The 22,676-nt window shown below is 36.8% G+C and overlaps 2 protein-coding genes across 2 annotated transcripts in view; both read right to left on the bottom strand.

Moving 5' to 3' along the window:
- Window positions 1-1,222: 1,222 nt before the first annotated feature.
- On the bottom strand, window positions 1,223-16,114 carry RNF141 (ring finger protein 141). Its single transcript, XM_007429361.3, has 6 exons — window positions 15,956-16,114; window positions 12,936-13,138; window positions 11,415-11,523; window positions 10,877-11,058; window positions 8,560-8,667; window positions 1,223-4,116 (listed from the first exon to the last, which is right to left on the bottom strand). The coding sequence occupies exons 2-6, from the start codon at window positions 13,076-13,078 to the stop codon at window positions 3,966-3,968; spliced, it is 693 nt and encodes a 230-aa protein (XP_007429423.1). The 5' UTR covers window positions 13,079-13,138; window positions 15,956-16,114; the 3' UTR covers window positions 1,223-3,965.
- A 2,568-nt stretch (window positions 16,115-18,682) lies between these two features.
- LYVE1 (lymphatic vessel endothelial hyaluronan receptor 1) overlaps window positions 18,683-22,676 on the bottom strand; it is a 30,452-nt gene continuing 26,458 nt past the window's right edge. Inside the window, exon 7 of the mRNA XM_007429360.4 lies at window positions 18,683-22,472. Within this exon, the coding sequence (XP_007429422.1) occupies window positions 22,295-22,472 (178 nt within the window). The 3' untranslated portion in view covers window positions 18,683-22,294. The remainder of the gene's footprint in view (window positions 22,473-22,676) is intronic.

Below are 22,676 nucleotides of genomic sequence, written 5' to 3'. Positions count from 1 at the left end.
TATCTTCAGGTTATGCATACTTGAGATCATAATATTGTCCTGGAGAACTCTTGGTATTGTGTTAATAGGTTCAATGAGCATCTCATGAGTTTACTGAGGAACTGAATGACTCTGTTCAGAATCCAGAATTCAAATGAAGCCAATCAATGTTTTAATTCTATCATATGGGACATTAGCAACCTGCACATTCACTACAGTTATGTGCTGTTGTTTTTAAAGTTATCGATGCAGCTGTGCTGCTTACAACTCTGTTAAAAAACAGGACTTTGACACTGCTACAGCCAGATTGTAAACAGCTCACAGGACAAAAGAAGCAATCACACACACGTGGAACTGAGTTAGTTTAAGTTAAACAACAGTTTAAAGCCTCCCCCCTTAAAAAAGAGTCTTTTCAATAAAGAGTCTGTCTTCTTGGCACTTTAATGCAATCTGGAAGCACAATATGACATAAGAATATGCACAGCTGTCTCCCCCCCAACACATGCTTTCAGGGTTTCAATGCACCCTGCCAACCAAAACACACACTGAATGTACAGGCACACACCAAAGCTCAATATAATTCATACTGTACTAGTCTTGGTATTTATACCACCTCAGGATTAGAAAATGCTTGCACATAAAGCACAGCAGTGCACTTCTTTGTGCTACAGTACCTTCTTGCAAAATAAAGCATAGTATTACAGGCATGAAGCTCACTGACCCACAACTTCTCTGTAGCACAGAGATAAAACAAAAAAAAGCAACAACATAACTGTCAGGCATACAGTGTGAGTAGTATTTTTCTGTTTAGCCATGTAGTTAACTGCTGCTTTCCTCTCAACTTTCCATTTGCTAATCATCCAGTAACCGATAGCAGCAGGAAGACCGGTCTCTGCTGCTAGAAAAGCTAGGTGGTAAAATGTTGGGGAAAAAAGGGAACTCAGTCATAAGCCAAATAACAGCTCCAACACAACCCCAGAAACAGCACAGATTTCATTCCAAAGACAGAATAAAACTGGTTTCTTTTTGATATAGAGACTACTCTATCAAAACACATTTGGTTTCAAGCTCAAAATAATTAAAGTGAATACAAGGTCAAAATGATTTGCACATCTCTGGTTGGGAATATATAAAGTTATAAATCACTTTCTTGAAATTATTTTGTGTGTATACACTGAAACATCTTCCTGTGAATCCAAATACTTAAGAGAAGGTATCCCATTAAATATTACACAAAGAGGAATGAAATTCAAGTGTTTATTGCTCAAAACTCATAATACATTAAATTGCTTATAGTTATTAACAGTCTTTATATAAAACCACTAAGAAATGTTCACATCCACACAAAAGAACTTAGGAATGCATCTTTTCTTCTCTAACAGCAATTCATCTCTTGAAAATGTCTTTAAAAAACCCTTTTTTTAAATTTGTCAATCTTCATCAGATTGAATGCTAGAAGAATAACTTATCAAATGGGCTGCAGTTTTACACAATTAAATTATGTTTGATTAGTAACACATTTATTTCATACAGTAGGCTTCTAGTTTGCCATATGCTTATGGTGATAGAGTATGCGTCAAAAGGCCACGGGCAAGCAACTTGTAGTAATCTCTTCTTCTATGTCTTTGAGTGTTATCGCTTCTCCTGTAGTCTCACAGATCTAGACTAGAAGTCCTTTAATAAGAGGCAGAGCTTCACAACACAATGGGAACAGAGAGAAGGAAGACAGCAAATGATCCATAATTAATCTGTAAAACACACCTACAATACATATAATTTACAAGGTACCCATTACAGTACTTATACCAATGTGTGTATTTATTTAAAAAGATATAAACACTATAATTCACATGTTCACTTTACACATATTTACAAATTGTGAAATTACTGAACCTATAATTACATGTTCCCCTCTGTTGGCATTATATTCTGCATACCCATATTTTAAAGCTTCCATCTCTTCAAGATTTGGTATAAGTCTTTATACTCATGGCAGGAAAAAAAGAAAAGTAATGTCAGGATTTAATGGTCTAATGCTTACACTACAAAAGATTTGCACCATCAGATCAAACTTTATATGAAGAAAAACAAAGAATGGCTTATTGTTTCTACCATGTCAATATTAAACTACTAGGCACTTTGATCACAACACTGCAAGTCCAAATATATCTAAGGATGCGGGGAAAATCAAATCCACAATCAGCTTTATAGCAAGTGAAAAAAACACTCCAAAACAAAAACAAGAAAAACATGTTCTGCTTACTCTGAATTTCAAAGCCCACTTAAAATCAATTGTCAGAAAGTATTTCGGTATATCAAAGCTTTCGTAAGTAATAAGAATTGCTCTTTAAACCTTCTCTTCAGCACATCACATTATATAAAAACAATAACTTCTGCTATAGTTTACTAATCTAGGGAGAATCTGATAAACTCTTAAAAACCACAATGTTTCCCATATTCTGAAGTGCTAAAGTTCAATACCTGTATGTAATTTATAGAAATGTTTAAGTAATATTACAGATTTGCAATTTAATTAGTTTAACCTATATTTACGTGCAACATTTCAGCAAGGATAGAAAAGAATTTTATTATACATATTTATCAGACAATTCCAAATAAGGCCATAAATCCTTTAACTATTAATCCATCTTTCCTTGCGTGGCACCAAATCCATTCTGTGAATAGCAATTATAATAATAGTAGTTGTGAAAAGTATAAAATCCAACGTAAGTACTGCATCAATCTGGGGATTTGCTCTGGCCCAATCTGCCTAGGGACTTGATCTTTTTGGGCCAGGGCCATTTTTAAGCTGCCATTTGAAATAAAGTTTTTTTTAAAAATCAGTACCAATTTTGTGAACTGGAAAATGGTGGCTTTCTGGCATCTATCAATGTCATCTGGAAAGTTAACAACTAAGGACACATTGTCATACCTGACACCAACACTTGATTACAACATACATACTACATTACAGCAAAGTAGTGACAGTAAAATGAGAGATTCCTTTTTGCTTCAGATTGTACCTACAGGAAAAGAAACCAAGAATTCTCTGTGCTTTACCATCTCTTTTCATCATAATGGCAAATTCTACAAACTCATAAATTGAAGACTAGGCTAAACAAAACAAAATAAATACCAATAAACATGGTTTATTTTATGATGTGTAATCAGCATGTGTTTTGCCAGAAGCACTTGCAAGGAGACACAGCAGAATACAGAAGATTTTTACTATCTACACTATAGCCCACAGCTTCGCTGTTTTGGAGAATTTCTAGCCTTTGGGGCAGTTTTTCAGGGCATGTAGGAAACAAAGAGAAGGGAAAAAGGGAATAAAGACTGCTTTCTGCTACATCAGAAGCCTTCTACTGATAGAGAAGCTACCGTAAGAAGCTTTTGCTGGATCCATCCATGATACTGCATAGACAAACTATAAGTAATTAATACTTGCTTAGAAAATTATCTTTGAATAGAAGCGAAACAGTCAATCATTTATAAAAATAATCTGCTTCCATAAAAGTTATAGGAACAGAACATACTAATTGCTGATTTAACCAAACACATGTAAATAACAACAATGGCAACATTTATTACACGGGAGAACAGAAATTACTAAGTTCAAGGACTCTCTTCATTTTAATTCATATTTAAGCACTAAGCTTTACTTTTTAGACAGTGTTGGACAACAGATCTTTTAACCACCCATATTCTTTGCAACTGAGACAATGAAGTCAAATTTTAACAAGCTAGCACTTAACAGTTATACTAGGGCTAAAATACCTCCTATTCCAGTACCTCATAAAATATCAGAAAATTCGTAGTGTATTTACTGCAAATATTATCAAAGAAATTAATAAAAATTATAAATACAGGTTGGTTTTCACACACTATTTTTGAAGAATGATTTAGCTTCTAGAAACCAGTGTAATGAGTAAAGAATAATAAAAATGGTATCTTGGGAAATGTTAAGTCTACGAACATTGCTAATATCAGGGTATATGGGGCTGGCCTGCCTCATCCACCAGGTTGAGTATGTAAGTGGCAATATCTTCCTCTGTAGGTGCATCAGATACAACCCAAGAATCATTTGCAGCAGTCACCTGTAGACGGCATATAGGGCAATTTCTGTGACGACCACTCCTGTATAAGAAGTCAGAAGAAAGCATCACTACTTTTCAATTTTTTTACTGACAATGTGCATAACTATTTTTGCTCTCATAGTAAAATATAACAGGATCTTAGATGAAAGGCTAAAGGAGAAGGACTGCTGTATCTATGAGAGCATGCTAAAAATAATAGTGAAAATATTCCCAACTACGTTGAGCAGACCTGTTTTTGAAAGCCACTAAGCAATGAGATCTTAAGCCTCCGAAGAAAAACATCCTACTGTTTTTTAATTGGAAAATGTTACATTAACCCCAATTTAAAGTTATTGGTTTCCTTATCAACGAATATTGACTGCATTCACTTATCACTCTAAACTAAGGATAGGAGGTGAGGGTATAGCAAACCCCACCAGTGTCCCAGAATGGCATGATGCTGAAATTTTCAGACCTGTTTTGGCCTCTTTGTGAGGTTGGGGCTGTATTAAAAGACAAAATATTTAGAGTACCCATTTAGATCCTTGACTATCACCCAACAGTCTTCCACTCTGGGAGGCACTGAGGCATGCAAAAGGGTTATTCCTCCTCTATGCAAAACAGTTGTTTAGTTCAGTAATTTTTGGCTTAATGTGACATGTGGATGCATTGTTGATTTATGGTTTATTTTGTAAGCTGCAATCCAGTTTAACATCAGTTGTCATGAAAGGCTTTGCACAATGTACATATACAGACACATTATTTTTAATTAATTTCCTTGCATGACCCATATAAACTAAGAAATAAATGGAACAGACAAACTGAAAGACAGCTAGGCTGAACTGTTCTGCTGAGAATGTCTCTGCCTCACTGTCCAAACTCCTTTAGTTTTACACTAGACTAGCTTAAATGCAGCAGAAAACGATGTAATGGGTAATCTCTTTGAGACAGTGAAGTACTTCAAAATTCATTTTACAAATCCATAACTTGGGTACTAAAACTTCCAAATAACAGCCTGCAAACAATGGTCTTTTTGTTGAGTACACTGAATGGCATCTTGCTTGTTGACGGAGTTGCCAAAATGGCTTCCAATCGCAGTCCTTGCACAGGAAATCTTCCATTTCCTATATCTTCCTGTTAGCCAGCAGCAATGTTCATAATACATGATGGTGGCCTTCAAAGCTCACTGATTAAGCAACAGGCGCTAACTACCATGGAAACTTCTCAAGTAAGCTCCACAATAAAAAGAGTGTACAAAGCTCTAGATGTGAAGAAGAATGAGATTTTACTGAAACAATTACTTTCAGAAATACACTACAGTCTTCATTATACGGCAAGTTTGTGTAAAATGAATGCTTTAAAAATTCAAGCAAATCAGTGGATTAGACCAGAATGAAAAATATGTACTATTCACTAATAATCATTAGCTAGAAATCATCCTGTGAACTGAACAAAATCTTTGCTGGGCTTCGCAGCTGTCTGTGATATACAGTGCAGCAAAGGAGTCAGTACTGAGCCCCACTTCTTTAATCAGGCTAGACTCTTTGGTTCCACCATGCTTTTTGTGTTGATGTTTCTTTTGCCTTATGTTTTGATTTTGGACTAGGCAGTGGCGGTAATAAAGATGATTTGATATTGATCTACTTTTATGAACATTTTGTTCCAACAAAGTCAGATTCCTTAGATTTCATTCTCTTTTAAAGTGGAATTGGCAGCACTATTTCTCTTTGAAATCAAGACATACTAACAGAATGGCTAGTTATTTAGAAAAGGCACATGATTTTACTTCCTAAAAGCCAGATCACATAAATTACACAGTGGCTATCTGTTAAAGCTTAGCTTGGAATAGGGTCAAACTGAATTAGCTTTGTGCCACATAGGCATAGAAGATTTGTTCAAATTAGCACAGCAAGCCTAGAAACACTATTTCTTACTGAAAGGAAGTATACAATTTCCCAAATAAGGCATCATTAGCTAAAATATTGGTGCAAGATTTATTCAAAAGGAAGATAAGCCTTTTATCCCCTAAATAGTTATCTTTGAAATAGGAGTGGTATTGAAAGAGAGGACCTACAGTGGGGCAAAAAAGTATTTAGTCAGCCACCAATTGTGCAAGTTCTCCCACTTAAAAAGATGAGAGAGGCCTGTAATTTCCATCATAGGTATACCTCAACTATGAGAGACAAAATGAGGAAAAAATCCAGAAAATCACATTGTCTGATTTTTAAAGAATTTATTTGCAAATCGTGGTGGAAAATAAGTATTTGGTCACCTACAAACAAGCAAGATGTCTGGCTCTCACAGACCTGTAACTACTTCTTTAAGAGGCTCCTCTGTCCTCCACTCGTTACCTGTAGTAATGGCACCTGTTTGACCTTGTTATCAGTATAAAAGACACCTGTCCACAACTTCAAACAGTCACACTCCAAACTCCACTATGGCCAAGACCAAAGAGCTGTTGAAGGACACCAGAAACAAAATTGTAGACCTGCACCAGGCTGGGAAGACTGAATCTGCAATAGGCAAGCAGCTTGGTGTGAAGAAATCAACTGTGGGAGCAATAATTAGAAAATGGAAGACATACAAGACCACTGATAATCTCCCTCGATCTGGGGCTCCACGCAAGATCTCACCCTGTGGGGTCAAAATGATCACAAGAATGGTGAGCAAAAACCCTAGAACCACACGGGGGGACCTAGTGAATGACCTGCAGAGAGCTGGGACCAAAGTAACAAAGGCTACCATCAGTAACACACTACGCTGCCAGGGACTCAAATCCTGCAGTGCCAGACGTGTCCCCCTGTTTAAGCCAGTACATGTCTGGGCCCATTTGAAGTTTGCTAGAGAGCATTTGGATGATCCAGAAGAGGATTGGGAGAATGTCATATGGTCAGATGAAACCAAAGTAGAACGTTTTGGTCTAAACTCAACTCGTCGTGTTTGGAGGAGAGAGAATGCTGAGTTGCATCCAAAGAACACCATATCTACTGTGAAGCATAGGGGTGGAAACATCATGCTTTGGGGCTGTCTTTCTGCAAAGGGACCAGGATGACTGATCCGTGTAAAGGAAAGGATGAATGGGGCCATGTATTGTGAGATTTTGAGTGAACACCTCCTTCCATCAGCAAGGGCATTGAAGATGAAACGTGGCTGGGTCTTTCAGCATGACAATGATCCCAAACACACCGCCCGGGCAACGAAGGAGTGGCTTCGTAAGAAGCATTTCAAGGTCCTGGAGTGGCCTAGCCAGTCTCCAGATCTCAACCCCATGGAAAACCTTTGGAGGGAGTTGAAAGTTCGTGTTGCCCAGCGACAGCCCCAAAACATCACTGCTCTAGAGGAGATCTGCATGGAGGAATGGAATGAAAATACCAGCAACAGTGTGTGAAAACCTTGTGAAGACTTACAGAAAACGTTTGACCTCTGTCATTGCCAACAAAGGATATATAACAAAGTATTGAGATGAACTTTTGATATTGACCAAATACTTATTTTCCACCATGATTTGCAAATAAATTCTTTAAACATCAGACAATGTGATTTTCTGGATTTTTTTCCCCATTTTGTCTCTCATAGTTGAGGTATACCTATGATGAAAATTACAGGCCTCTCTCATCTTTTTAAGTGGGAGAACTTGCACAATTGGTGGCTGACTAAATACTTTTTTGCCCCACTGTACTTCTACCTCATTGAGAACTCTGAAAAATGCGTTAGGAGCCCAGGAATGGAAAGCCTCCTCTATTCCTTGATTCCAGCCCCTCCCTCTCTCATGCTTCACTATGAACAACTATATGAGGAAAAGAATTACTTTTCTTTCCTTCCATATCCATATTCTTCCTTCACCTCACTTCTCCATCCAAGTTTGCCCCCCCACCCGGCTTCTCTGTCTATCACTCTATCCCTTCATCCAATCTCCATCCTGTTTTATTCGATTTTATTTTTGCTAGAAAGGAAAGGTATGTGTGTGAATGTGAGCTTCCATGTTTGTGAGAAAACTGTTTGTATATATATGCAGAAGCAAGATTGATTAATTTATAAATGGGGTGTCTTATTTTACAGGCATTTAATTTAAAAGAGTATTAATTGATATTAATTTATTTACTTTGTTCTGGCATGCCTCTTGAAGTAAGGTTTCTGAGCAGCATGTATATAAGCGTGTGCGTGTGTGTGTATGTATATACATACATATATACATACATATATATATATATATGCAAGTTTATAAAATGTAAACATTGTATGCATGTGGAATCCCCAGGAACAAGGTCTTCATTTTGGGTAAACATGGTACTTTGTCTCAGATGTATTTCTTTTTATTTTGTTTAAGAAATTTGTGCAAAATTTGTTTTTAATATACACAGGTTGATGCTGGTAGCATGGATTACATTTAAAGGTGAATAATACTGATTATTATACAGTATTATAATTATTATTACACAATCATTATTGGAATCAAGCATCTATCCTGGTGATATAATTTGTTCATGAGATTTAACTGACTTACCATTTATCAATGCATTTCTGACAAAAGCTGTGGGCACATGGCAAGATCAGATCAGCACGTCCATCCATACAAATGCAACATTCTTCCTCATCAGTTAGCTTTTTCACCCTAGAGTACAAATGTCTTATTTATTCATAATCAAAGACAACCAGAACTTTAACTGTGTATGGAGCATATCTTGAATTGTTTCTTGTTAAATATTTTTATTATGAATACTTATAATCTTTTAACCCTTAGTTCACTAAAAGCAATTTCACATACAGCTTGCAAGAAACCATTGGGGTTTTTTGTCCTAAGAAAGGAGGAGAATGAGACCATTCTTATACACAAAAGTGGTGTTCTATACACACACAAAATTGGTGTCCTATAAACAAATCTTATAGCACATGTTAAGAACATTAAAACTGTTAAAAATGAATAATCAGAGGCTGTGGCAGAAATGAGAAAAGTTTGTTCTCTGCTTCTCTTCCACACATATACAATTACTAGGGATTGTATACCCTCTGACTGGTGCATGGACACAGATTTTTTTAACATGTGCTTTAAGATTTGTTTATAGAACACCAATTTTGTGTATTGAACACCATTTTTGCATATGTGTATATGTGTGTGTGTAAATACATGTGCACACACACACACACGATTGTTGTATACAGTAGCAAACAGCTATGCCCCTGTTATCTAGGTGCCTATTTCCAGTAGTTTTCTAGCATAGCAGTGATTTAACACTCTTTCAGCTCTCTGAATCATCTCAAATTTTTGAACTGTTTTCAAAGACATCTCTGTGTGAAACACAGTACTGTAAACTAATCTATCCTCAGCATCCCTAAGGCAGAGATCTTGCTTTTCCAGATAGGGTTACAGATAACACCCATACACATATACACATGCACACACACATATGCACACACTTAAAGGCATTCTTAGTCACCTGAGCTTTTCCGATTAGAACACTGTATAAAAACTTCCAAAGTACACATTTATTATTTCAGAGTGAGAAGAACCCCATCTATGATCAGTTGCAAGTCTTTCCTTATCCCTATTACCTCTGCTTTGTCTGGATTAAATTCACTCACTCATTCACTCATTCATTCCAAAGCAGCCTCTGAATACTAGTTCAAGAGCTCCACAGCCTCTCTAGGACAAGCAGATAGAAGAGAGCTTACTGTGTACACTACAGTCCATCCCTCAACTCCATGACTCCACTCCATAACTTCTAATTTCATACCAATACTGAAAAGTCGTAAGAACAAAATGAAAACTTGTAATGGCCTATAGACTAATAGCTATGAAGTAGAACAGAAATCGCTAATATCATCTTCTCAGACCTTTCCTGTAGAAAGGATTGGATCCATCATAACACCTTGCATGCCTTCTTAATTTAATCCATATAAGCAAAATGGAAGAATACTGTATTCTATGGTACAGAAACCTCCTGAGAGATCCAGAGAAACCAATAGGGTTTCATTCTACTTATCCATTCCCAAGCTGGTGGTTATATAAGGAAGGCCAAGAGTATTTCTATTTCACACGGAGGTCTGAAGTCCAACAGAAATTACTCTAAATAATCAAGAGAATCCAGTATTGTCTAGAATTGAGAGGACATCATGTCTCCAGTCTCTTGGATCCCACCGAAAACCCACAACATCTTAGTTGAGGTTCTTCAACAAAGACCTAACCACAGTTTCCTTTACAGTTACAGGGACTTCACCATCCCTTAAAGAGGCATTAATTGTTTCACTGTTTCGAGGTCCAGATACCCAGACCCTTCTAGGCAATTTCAGAAGTCAGGAAAAATGTGTTAAGGTGACGAGACCCCAAAGAATATGAATTATTTAAGAATATTTCAGTAAACCTAGTTGCATGTTGACATACTATATGGGAAACAGATCACTCACTAAATTTTAAACTGTAGAGAAAAGTACGCACACATTCATTTCACTTCTTCCTTTCTCCAATCACCTCATATTCAGGCAGGATTTTTAAAAAGGAGCTACACTTGGGTTTGCCTGAACATGACTATTTTCCAAAATGAGAAAAATGAGTATGAATGGTAATTATTTTTGTTTCAAAATGGAGCTTCATCACTAGAGGATGAAGAGGATGCCTCTCTTTCAGAAAAGCTTACATATATTTTCAGTAAGAAAAAAGTTAGACTTAATTATAGAGCATTAATTCATTGCATATTTTTATAGTAAATGGCAACCCTCACCTAAATTGAATCAAGTCTACAAAACTCCTTGCTGTAGCAAGAAATTGGACTTTTTATAGCTAAAGTGAACAGATTCAAACATGTTATTTTTTTTAGAATACTCACCTTCCCATCCAAATGCTGGCCTGACAAGATGCCACAGATGACAGATCTTCTGCTGTTCCTTCTGAGGGAACATTCTGCGAAAGAACATGTGCAGCCTGACTTGTGATGTCTTTATAAAGTTGAATGAACTGATACAAGTTCATGATTCTTGAAGCTTCAACAATCCCACTTGTCTTGTTTATCTATACATACAGAAAGCAGCATTATCATCTTTCTTGAACATCTCACCATTTATTCTAATTTTATTTTTAGAGCAATGTGAATCAAAGGTTCCTAAACTCAGAGATTTGGCACTATGAGATGATGCTCTAAGTGGCTTTATAATGTTCAGAATGAATAATGACACATTAGTAATGGCACATTAATGCAACAGTAATAAGAAAAACATAAAACACAGCAAGCTACATATATTTATTTTTAAATAGTTATGAAAATGCGGCATTTTTTCTAGTTAAGCATGAAAATCCAACAACTTTATGCTTACGTTTTCATTATATGTTGCTGTAAATAAGAGAATTAAAGTTTCTGATAAACTTACCTTAGTACATACTATCCGAACAGCCACCTTCCATAAAGCTGTAGCATCAGAACCTGGCTGCACTTCAAACAACAGATGCTTGTTCTGGCCAGAAGCTAACTGTGCAGTCCTGAAATTATTTAATTATTTATTTATCATTTTGTACATATGTACCACAGGATGATATCCGCTTTAAATATTATAGTGAATATGATGTACAAATTGCAAGCAAATACATATTTTCAAACATAGGGTTGGATCCAAATAAGGTGATCTGTGGAATGGGATTGGTGGAAATTGACTTTCCCGCTCAGCCCCTCCCCAAGCAGCTCTCATGAAAAGACTTGGTGATGTTGCCTTCACATAGTTTGGAGGAATCCTGCTAAGACCCAACACCATTCAGCAAGATCCTCTAATCCTGGAAGACGGTTTCCAGAGGACAACCAGGAGAATGAATCAAGCACAACAGCTCTGCACAGATTTATCTAGATCCAACCCAGTGTTAGTAACACAAAATACTCATTTTCTTTTGGTTTGGCTTCCTGGAATATCACTATCTATTCATTCTTTTGTTCATCCTCATTTGTAGTTCTACAGAAGGACAATTTTAAAATAATTATGTTTTAAATTTCCAACCAAAATACTGGAAAATTTCAATTTTATACAAATATGTGTTTATATAAAATAAGTGTTTTCGTATAACTTCTGATTTTAAGAAGAGCTGTAAGTAAGTGATTGGGGTATGGTTTACATGCAGAAGATCTCAGGCTTAATTACCTCATAACCAGGTAAGGAAAGATCCCTGTTAGATACCCTGGAGAGCCACTACTAGTCAGCATAGATAGATGCTGAGTTAGGATACCGATTATCTGACTCAGTATAAGGCAACATTATATGTTTGCAACTACAATATTCTTTAAGAGTCATATTTGTGCATTTTCCTCCTAAAAGTAAGAATTGGAAAATACATCCATATCCAATAGAAATTCAGTTTTATTAAACATTTTTTATAAAGTGATAACTGCAAAGGGAGTAAAATATTTTCCAACTAGTTTAGTATTAAAATGGCTATACCACTGGAAGTTTGCATCCATTGGTTTAACTGCCACTATGTTTCAGTGAATGTGTACCAGTTTTGTTTTTATTGCTCTAGCGTAATTTATTAAGGTGCGTTTAATAAGGGGAATAAGCTCCTTTCACACACACATCTACTAGTTTCTATTTGAAAAATGTTACAAATATATATCTGATAAAGTGAGTCCTGATCTAGAGAAACTTTTATCACAAGGTATTTATTATTTAAGATGTGACAGATCACATCCTGAGACTAAATACTATATCACACATATAACACAACTGTGTATTTATTAGAAAGTAAGCAGAAAGAGGTCCAGTCCAGATCAGACATATAATTTCCCACCACTGCCACCATCATAAATAAAAATATATATCTGCTGCAAGTAATTCATTCTGAAATGCGTTAAGTATGCTCCTGTTTAATTCTTAAACTATGATATATATAAAAGAAAAAAAAAGTCTCACGTGTCATTAAGTTCAGCTACTCTTCCCAAAAACTCTTCATATGTCAAGAAGCCACTTTCTCGAACAAGAGAGACATGCTTGACAACTTTTTCTGGCAGCTTATTTATAACTGTGTGTGTTTGGCTTGAGAGTTGCTGGCCCATGATAGAACACTTTAGCTCAGGTCCCAGGAAGAAATACAGCTTTCCTCATTTAGAGAATTTCTAATAAATGTATTTTAAAACACTATATTAGTATAAACAGTCATCATAGCACTTAGTTCATAATGCATAAATTGCAAGCTATTGTTGTTGTTTAGTCGTTAAGTCGTGTCCGACTCTTCGTGACCCCATGAACCATATTGCGCCAGGCCTTCCGGTCCTTCACTGCCTCCCTGAGTTTGCTCAGTTTCATGCTCATTGCTTCAGTGATGCTATCTAACCATCTCATCCTCTGCCGTCCTCTTCTCCTTTTGCCTTCAATCTTTCATATTAGTATAAACAGTCATCATAGCACTTAGTTCATAATGCATAAATTGCAAGCTAACTATATACTAAAATTTATATAGAGCTACTAAGGTATGCCTTTTTATAGACAGCATCACTGATAGCATAACACAGATAGCATAACATGAAATTCACCAAACTCCGGGAGGCAGTGAAGGACAGGAAGGCCTGGCGCAATATGGTTCATGGGGTCACGAAGAGTCGGACTTGACTTAACGACTGAACAACAACTAAAGTATGCAGTGCCAGATTACATCTAATTCTACTGACACCTAACTCAAGCATATCCTTAATATGGAAATTAACACCCTGTGAATGCACATTTTTATTAAGTAACTCCTAAAATACAAAATACAATGACTGACAATTTCAAGTTTATAATTTTAAAACTCTGTACACTGAAATGTAACACCTTTTAAATGGAGAGAGAATTATAATGTTCATTCAGGTGAAGCCATGCAGAAAATAACAGCTTACAGCAAAATCTAGTTGACCATTAAGGAGAAGAACACATTGGACATGGAAAAAACCTCTCAAATTATACTTATGGTGCAGAAAGGACTATAATTTAAGTGTAATTTATTTCATGCTCTAATTTGTCATTCTAGATTTTACTAAAAATATTTTTATCTATCCAATAGCTGGAGTTCTCTGGGTATATTACAAAGACATTATAAACTTTAAAAGAGCCAAACAAGGAAAAACTGTAAAATATATTAATAGATACAAACAGTATCTGAAAACAATATAAAAGAAACACTACTGCAGTATTATGCAAGATTTTAAAAATAATTATATTAATGCCAGGAAATATAATGCCTGGTATGAAATAATACTGTTGCTCATAGAAGGACTGGAGTGGAATATAACTTCCAAAGAGTAAATAAATTCAAAGCTTAAAAACGGAAAGCATTAATTTCTAAAATGAACATCTGGCAATAAAAAAAAAATCCTGAATTTTAGAGTTTGAAATATAATTTAAACTGTAACAGCATTGCTCAGTATAAGCATTTTTCAGAATTCTTGGAACCTGTTTTAATACTGTATCATTTTGCAGAGTTGGCCCCAAAAATTGAGATACTCCAGTAATTATTACACCCTAAATTGGTTACTTGAATCTAAATTCTCTCACCAAATGTAATTATAAGGACAAATTATTCATTCATCTTTTTATTTTGAATAAGCAAACAACACAATTCATTAAAATATTTGCTGAAATGTTATTTTAGAAAACAATGATTTCACTGCACTTGGATTATCCTGCAATTTGAAAAATCAGCATCTGGAAAAGAAATTCTGCTCAAACGCATATATTTTAGGAGCACCAGGGGTGCTTTTTCTCTGTAAAGCAGCCCAGACGTTGCTGTATGGGTACTATAATGACCCTTCAGGTCCACTAAAACATGGTTTCCCACTGCTTACTTCTGGGACATTTCCAATTAAACCAATAGCCCCCAGTCCTAACCCAGGCCCAACCCTGCTTAGCTTTCAGGTCTAGGCAAGGCAGGCCAGGTGCTGCCACCTGCTGAGCCATCAAGGAATGGTAGGGCATCGGTCAAACTACCTGGGGAGTAACAAGTTGGACAAAAACTGTAAACAAATTTATTCCTGAAGAGGCTGTACTACCAATAAAAGTGCTTATTTACAAGACTCAACGGGTGCACGTAGGTCTACACCCGCTGTTGACTCGGCCTAGCTCACTGAAAAGAGCAAAGAGGCAACGCTGGAACAGGCAGCCAATGGCACACCAGCAGAAATAACAGGCCCCAAACGTCCATTTGGGGACCTGCTGTTGCCCCTAAAACTGAGGCACCCGAGCTGGCATGGAGCTGCAAAGAAGCTAGTCCCTGAATTTGAGAAATACCCAATACCTTTGCCAAAGGCTTTTCTGCCCCCTCCCCAACCCCCTGACAATATGAACCACAAGTACTTCAGGCAAAGCAAAAGAGCCTTTATTAAGGGGGCGGTCAAGTCTTAATATAGGGTTACATACATTCGATAAATGTGAGAAAAGACAGACACCCTTAAAATATGTTGCATCTCCTCCTTCCCCACCAGGGCTTGTTTCTTTCTTAACACCTGCCACTTTAATCAAGGACTTCAGAATACAGCCTTATTGTTTGATTGAGGGTCCCTTAAAAGCCTACTTTTGCACATCAAAGGAAACGGCTTTGGCTCAAAGGAAAAACATGGTTTCCTAAACTTCAGAAGGAGGCATGGATGCCATGATAAAATGCTAATATCACCTTTACTAAAATGCTAACAATAAAGCCTAAAATTCTACGTAACAGCTCCATCACGGTCCAGATCTGGGCGTGCCGGGCCAAGCCACGCCACGACCCCCCCACCGGCTCCGTTTTCCCTTTCTCGTTCGCTAGCAGCTTAACTCGAGCCCTGCGCGCAAGCGAAGAGCCCCCTGGTCCTTCTCCTCCCAGCCAAGAGGGGGTCCGGGTGGGGAGCTGGTCTGAGCAGCTCCTCCTTGACCGCCGCAAGATTCAAGGCCCATAACAGCAAAACCCGCAACAGCAGCCTCACCGCCGACGCTCCAACATCCTGCTCCGAATTTGCAACTGCAGCGCCCACCGAGAGCAACGTCTCCGCCCTCCTCCGAGCGCGGAGGTCTCCGGCCTGCACAATTGAGTGTATGACGCCAGAACGCGACAGACGGACCAGGGCAAGTACCGACGCGTTTAGCTGACGTATTGAAGCTTCGCCTCCTGCTTGGTTGCCAGGAGACCGGAAATAGCCGAGTAGGCACGAGGTGTTTGAGCGTAACTACAGAGAATAGTTCGCTACCGTCTCTCTTTTCTACGAGCCTGCAAAATGTTTTAAAAATATAACAGGAAGAAATAAGAGTCGGATACATGCGGATCCTGATGGATTTTCGTGATCTCTTTCGGGGGGAGTCCCTTGAAAGGACTGTCATTGCACAGAATGAGCGCCAATCCTACAGTAGACGCTTTTTGGAGACACCGTGGCGCGAAAACGAGGGAAAAGGTACATTTCGGATTCTTGAAATCCTCGTGGTTTTATAGGATCCACCTGCGCCCGCTATCAAATAATTTCCAGTCTGCATACATGCACTGAACCCTAACATTGATCTGACCATTTTTACACCAAGAGGTCAATGTTACATTAATGGCTCTAAAACTCAGATCTTCTTGATTTTGCATGATTTTTAAATGGAATCCACACAAACCACTATCACAAACCACATCTGTGCTAGTAATGAACTATCATGGATCCAAAGGTTTTTTTATGTTGTTGGATCTGATGCTTGGGTTTTATATAGGATACGATAAATAAATAAATTCACATAAAATCACAATTAAAACACAAATTTCATCAGTCTGGCCAATCTGGCAGTTTTTGGTACATTTGTGGTGCAAGAAACATAAGGCTTGGATTCACATGATTTTATACAGTATATCTGAATTACTCCACAATCAAATCTGAGATCACATCTTCATATCTGTCACAATCATGGATCTGACAGTTTTTGGCCCATGATTAAACAACAGGGATTCAAGGCATAGGTTCCATTGATCTTGTGTAATTTTTACAAGGGATCTGTGTCAACACATTGAAAAGACAGCATCTTTTTGCCCATACTTACTGTACTTTTGTACTGTACTTTGCTATATGTATTCTGAGCAGCAATTCTATTTGAAAAAAAAAATATTGCAGTGCACTAAAAAAAAAAACACGTGGCCCCATTATAGATCCTGCAGTGATGTCTAGGGCAACACTGGGGTGGATGAGAAATAAGCAAGCTGATACATAAAGAAGACATGACTTATGTTTTCTTGGTCCTGGATCTAGTGATCAAGACAATGTATGCTACATGTCTTTGGTTATTGTTCAGTCAGGACTAAATATGCTTAAAGCAACTTTCATCTTTTCAACTATATATTTTCTATTTTTATTGTAATCTGCTTTCAAAATGCTTTAGCATATGAAGCAATACACAAATATCATAAATAAATCAAGCAAGCAAGCACAGAAGTGTGAGTTAAATGGCATATTAATACAGATCTCTTAGCTTGTATCTTCAAGCACGATGGAGGATTCTGTCTTACTGCCAGTACTGAAGCAAGATTTAACTGCCACACCGGTTATGAAATGGTACAAGATGCTATCCTGCATTTTACTTTACCCTGAATATCTTGAGATGGCCTCATATGTCAATATTTCTCAATGTTTTCTTGTCTAATCAGCTGATCTTAAAAAGCAAAGTATCATAGCTAATCCCTCACAGATTTTATGCATTAATCAAGTAACATTTTTTGGAGACAGCAGTGTTTCCATAATTTAGCTAAGAGGAACTTTTTGGGGAAGTGTTAATTGGATGTGTAGTTTTTTGGAAATAATTTCTTATGCGTAGATGCTTAATTTCCCTCTTTTTTGTATGAACTTGGCAATAAGCCACGATTAAGAAATCCAAGTTGAATCAAGGGGATTCTGAATCCTATTATAATATGCTTTAATTTACTTTGCCTTTTGCCTTTGGTGTACCTTAATGCAACACAGCAGGGCACATTCTGGCCTTACACTTTAAATATATTGCAGAAATCTGGACAACCACTAGGTGGCAGCAAAGGATTGTTTTTTCCCTCTCTCTCTTTCTTCCCATTTAGTGGTTGTCCAGATTTTTGCATCATAGACTTGATAGCTCTACTCTTTGTTGGTAAAAGGTCAATCTTATTTTAATTAAGACATCCACCTAATGCTGTTCGTTTTAGTAGATTCTAGGAATATTTTAAGTATATGTTCAGTTCACAAGGGATAAAGCATTATAAGTAGTCCTCGCTTAATGACTGCCTTGTTTAGGGACCATCTGAAGTTACGACAGTGCTAAAAAAAACAACTTAGCAACCAGTCCTTGCATTTATGAAATTTGCAGTGTCTCTCTGCTCTTACTTTCACTTGCTTATTTACCCCACACCAAGATGTCCTCAAAAAGAAAGAGAAAGAACCGCATTTCAGCTAAAGGAAGTAACAAGAAGCAAAGGAAAACTGTAGTAAAATTGTAAGCATAGTTGTGGTCATGTGATTTTCACTTAGCGACAGCTTTGTTTAATGACCGAGTTGCTGGTCCCAATTGTGGTTGCTAAATGAACACTACCTGTATTTCATCTGAACTGTCCTATTAAATCACTGCATGTGTGTTATAGAAGATGACTATGATGGTCAAGCTGCAACCAAAGAAATCCTGATAAATTTTCAAAGAACCCCAAACAAAATGTCAACAAACATGGGAGATTTCTTTAAAAAGCATTCATTTTTTATTATCTTTAACTATATTAAAGTGATTTAATATATTAATTTTTAGCATAGTTTTGTACATGGCAAAATATACTGAATACTGTACAAAATATACTGAATAATTAAAAAAAAACCTTTGCAACAAGATTGGCTTAGTATTCTGAAATCTCTGTTTTGTAGGGATCCTTTAAATGGATGAATATAAGTTTGCTTCCCCTATGCTTCTTGAGTACAGCATGGGAGTACAGTATGGGAGAAACTCTGAAACAGCATGGGAAATAGGAAGATCAACAGAAATTGCCTCCTGGCATTTTCACATAGAAAGCTTTTAATTCATTTCAATTTGGTCCACAAATGTGTGAAGCTGTTCTTCTCCTGGCAAGAAAACTGAATCTAATCCATTGATTATTTTGATTATTTAAATTGATTATTTAACATGGCATGAAGAATTGTCTGTTTATCCGATCCAACAATTATTTCTTTAGTTGTTCCAGGTATTTCCTGCCTATAGTTATTTCTGAGCAATATATTAAATCAGATTGGTTCTAATAAATAATTTATTTGCCTTTTAGACCAATGCTGACTACTAACCCTGGCTACTGATTTAGATTTACAGAGGTTTAGTAAATAATGTAAAAGAAATAAACACTTTCTGGTAGGGCTGTATAAAAGTGGACATTGGCAGCACAGTCCCTGTAATATATCCCCTAAAAAGTATGTACCTATGAATTTCTTGGATAAGCATAGCCAAGAAATTCATCTCACATATTTCACAAATATCCAAACTCAATTCAATAGGTATGACCCATCTAAAGCAGTAACATTTAAGCTTTTTAAACCTAAAATCTTAAACTCATTAGAGAGTAAATCCTATTGAACTCCACTTTACTTACAGTATTTGAAATAAATATACTTATAATATACAGTACTGTGCAAAAGTTTTAAGCAGTGTGAAAAAATGCTGTAAAGTAAGAATGCTTTCAAATATATATAATTGTTTATGTTTATCAATTTGTAAAATGCAAAGTGAGTGAACAGAAGAAAAATCTAAATCAAATCAATATTTGGTGTGACTACCCTTTGGTTTCAAACCAGCATCAATTCTTACACTTGCACACTTTGTACACTTGCACAAAGTCAGGGATCCTATAGGATTAGAGTCAGATGTATGATTAACCAATTATACCAAGCAGGTGCTAATGATCATCAATTTCATATGTAGGTTGAAACAGTCATTAACTGAAACAGAAACAGCTGTGTAGGAGGCTTAACACTGGGTAAGGAACAGCCAAACTCTGCTACTGAGGTGAGGTTGTGGAAGAGAGTTTCATGTCATAGGTCATACACCATGGCAAGACTGAGCAGAGCAACAACACAAGGTAGTTAGACTGCATCAGCAAGGTCTCTCCCAGGCAAAAATTTCAAAGCAGACAGGGGGTTTCAAGATGTGCTGTTCAAGCTCTTTTGAAGAAGCACAAAGAAACGGGCAATGCTGAGGACTGTAGACGCAATGGTCGGCCAAGGAACCTTAATGCAGCAGATGAAAGACACATCATGCTTACTTCCCTTCAACATTGGAAGATGTCCATCAGCACCATCAGCACAGAACTGGTGGAAACCAGTGGGACCCAGGTACACCCATCTCCTGTCTGGAGAAGTCTGGCCAGAAGTGGTCTTCATGGAAGAATTGCGGCCAAAAAGCCATACCTCCGATGTGGAAACAAGGCTAAGCGACTCAACTATGCACAACATAGGAACTGGGGTGCAGAAAAATGCCAGCAGGTGCTCTGGACTGATGAGTCAAAATTCGAAATATTTGGCTGTAGCAGGAGGTAGTTTGTTCGCTGAAGGGCTGGAGAGCGGTACAAGAATGAGTGTCTGCGGGCAACAGTGAAGCATGGAGGTTCCTTGCAAGTTTGGGGCTGCATTTCTGCAAATGGAGTGGGAGATTTGGTCAAGATCAGTGGTGTCCTCAATGCTGAGAAATACAGGCAGATATTTATCCATCATGCCATACCATCAGGGAAGCGTGTGATTGGCCCCAAATTTATTCTGCAGCAGGACAATGACCCCAAACATACAGCCAATGTCATTAAGAACTATCTTCAGTATAAAGAACAAGGAGTCCTGGAAGTGATGGTTTGGTCCCCACAGAGGCCTGATCTCAATGTCATTGAGTCTGTCTGGGATTACATGAAGAGACAGAAGGCTTTGAGGGAGCCTACATCCACAGGAGATCTGTGGTTAGTTCTCCAAGATGTTTGGAACAATCTACCTGCTGAGTTCCTTCAAAAACTGTGTTCAAGTGTACCTAGAAGAATTGATGCTGTTTTGAAGGCAAAGGATGGTCACACTAAATATTGATTTGATTTGGGCTTTTCTTCTGTTTGCTCACTTTGCATTTTGTAAATTGATAAACAATTACAATATATATTTTTGAAAGCATTCTTACTTTACAGCATTTTTTCACACCTGCCTAAAACTTTTGCACTGTACTGTAAGTGGACAATGGAACAATTCATTTTGTCAAGGCACATAGCTAAAAGCATGAAAGTGCTGTTTTGTGTATTTCTAGACGCTCTCCATATGATTTCAAATACATTTCTGTAGTTTTTCAGATGAATTTGTCCATCCTTGGAAAATAATTGTGAACTAAATCAGTTGATTAAAAAGATGTATCTATATGTGAATTTCTGTAACTATGTATTAAATAAATAGTTGCGTGAACTTTTTTTAATTTCAGTGGAATCCTGATAAATATATTTGTATTTAGATTATGGTAACAGCCACAACTCTCAATTTACAAAGATCTCTTATATAGCAATTTTGAACTTACTGGATAGTAAGTTCATGAAATAGAATGGAACATATTTCTGAGTAAACATGCATATGATTGTGCTGTTAAATATTTTTGAAATAAATAGGAATATGACATGCATGGAAAAAAAGAAATAGAATTAACAGATTTTTTTGTCATTATTTTTGAACTTTTTTCCATATTTAAAATTGATAGATTGTGATTTGTTAGATTTCTGGAAAAGAAGGCAGGAAGAGACACAGAAACTGGAATCACAAGAATCATAAAACTTTTGTGGCTATGTAACAATTTGTGCCAGAATCTTTTACTGTATGTGAAACAGACATTTCCCTGTGCTCGTTTCCATCACTCTTTCCATTTCTGAAATTCTGTGATGACCCCACAGTAAAGACATATCTTAAAGCTTCCATCATTTGAAAAATATAGGAGCTGTTTCTCTGTTAAATCTAGTTCGCATATTCAAGTTTCTCCATGAAATCCTTTGTACTGTATAACAACAACAACAAATTTTTTTGTTTGTTTGAATTGCATGTCTGAATTCATGTTTTGGAAAACACATCCGCCCTCCCGCCCCCAAAAGAGTTACAGAAAACTGAAAATGTGTGCTGTATAGGTGTTACTGTGGGAAGATCATTCGTCTATTAACAATGTGTAAGCTAATATATATGAGGTATGAAGTGTTTGTATGACACACCTAATACTGACTTTGGCAGTATTTACAATTATCAATGTATAAACTGTTAGTTTCTGCCATTTGTTCACGCAGTGTCTGTTCATTTAGATGCTCTGTCTTAAACTTCTGCTTCCAAACATTTTACTGATGCTTCGGGCTTGGTTTCCGGTTCTTCCTTTTTTCCATTCTTTGGGCCCTGCTCTGCAGGTTGGCTTTTTGCATTTAATTCTTTTAAGTTCTTGGTTTCAATTTCATCTTTCTTCTCCTTGTTTGAAAATAGAGATGTTTTCTTGTATCTTTCAACAAATTGAAAAGCAGAGTTGATTAACAATAATTGCCATTTATATATCATACAGAAATTCTAGAAAGTAAAGCCATCATTATATCCTGAACTGTCCTTATTTGAAATACTGTGTCAGCAATCCATGTTTCAGAAATATCTTTCTAAAAGCCTCTTCAGCTGCTACAACAGAAACAATATTTTACCATAAACCTCTTTG

This window comes from Python bivittatus, unplaced genomic scaffold, assembly GCF_059951505.1.
Source record: "Python bivittatus isolate LINGU-HERP-01145 unplaced genomic scaffold, Pbiv_v1 ctg000480_np1212, whole genome shotgun sequence".
Lineage (NCBI taxonomy): Eukaryota > Metazoa > Chordata > Lepidosauria > Squamata > Pythonidae > Python > Python bivittatus.
Note: the sequence above shows the minus strand (reverse complement) of the source record. Positions and strands in the feature narration are given on the sequence as shown.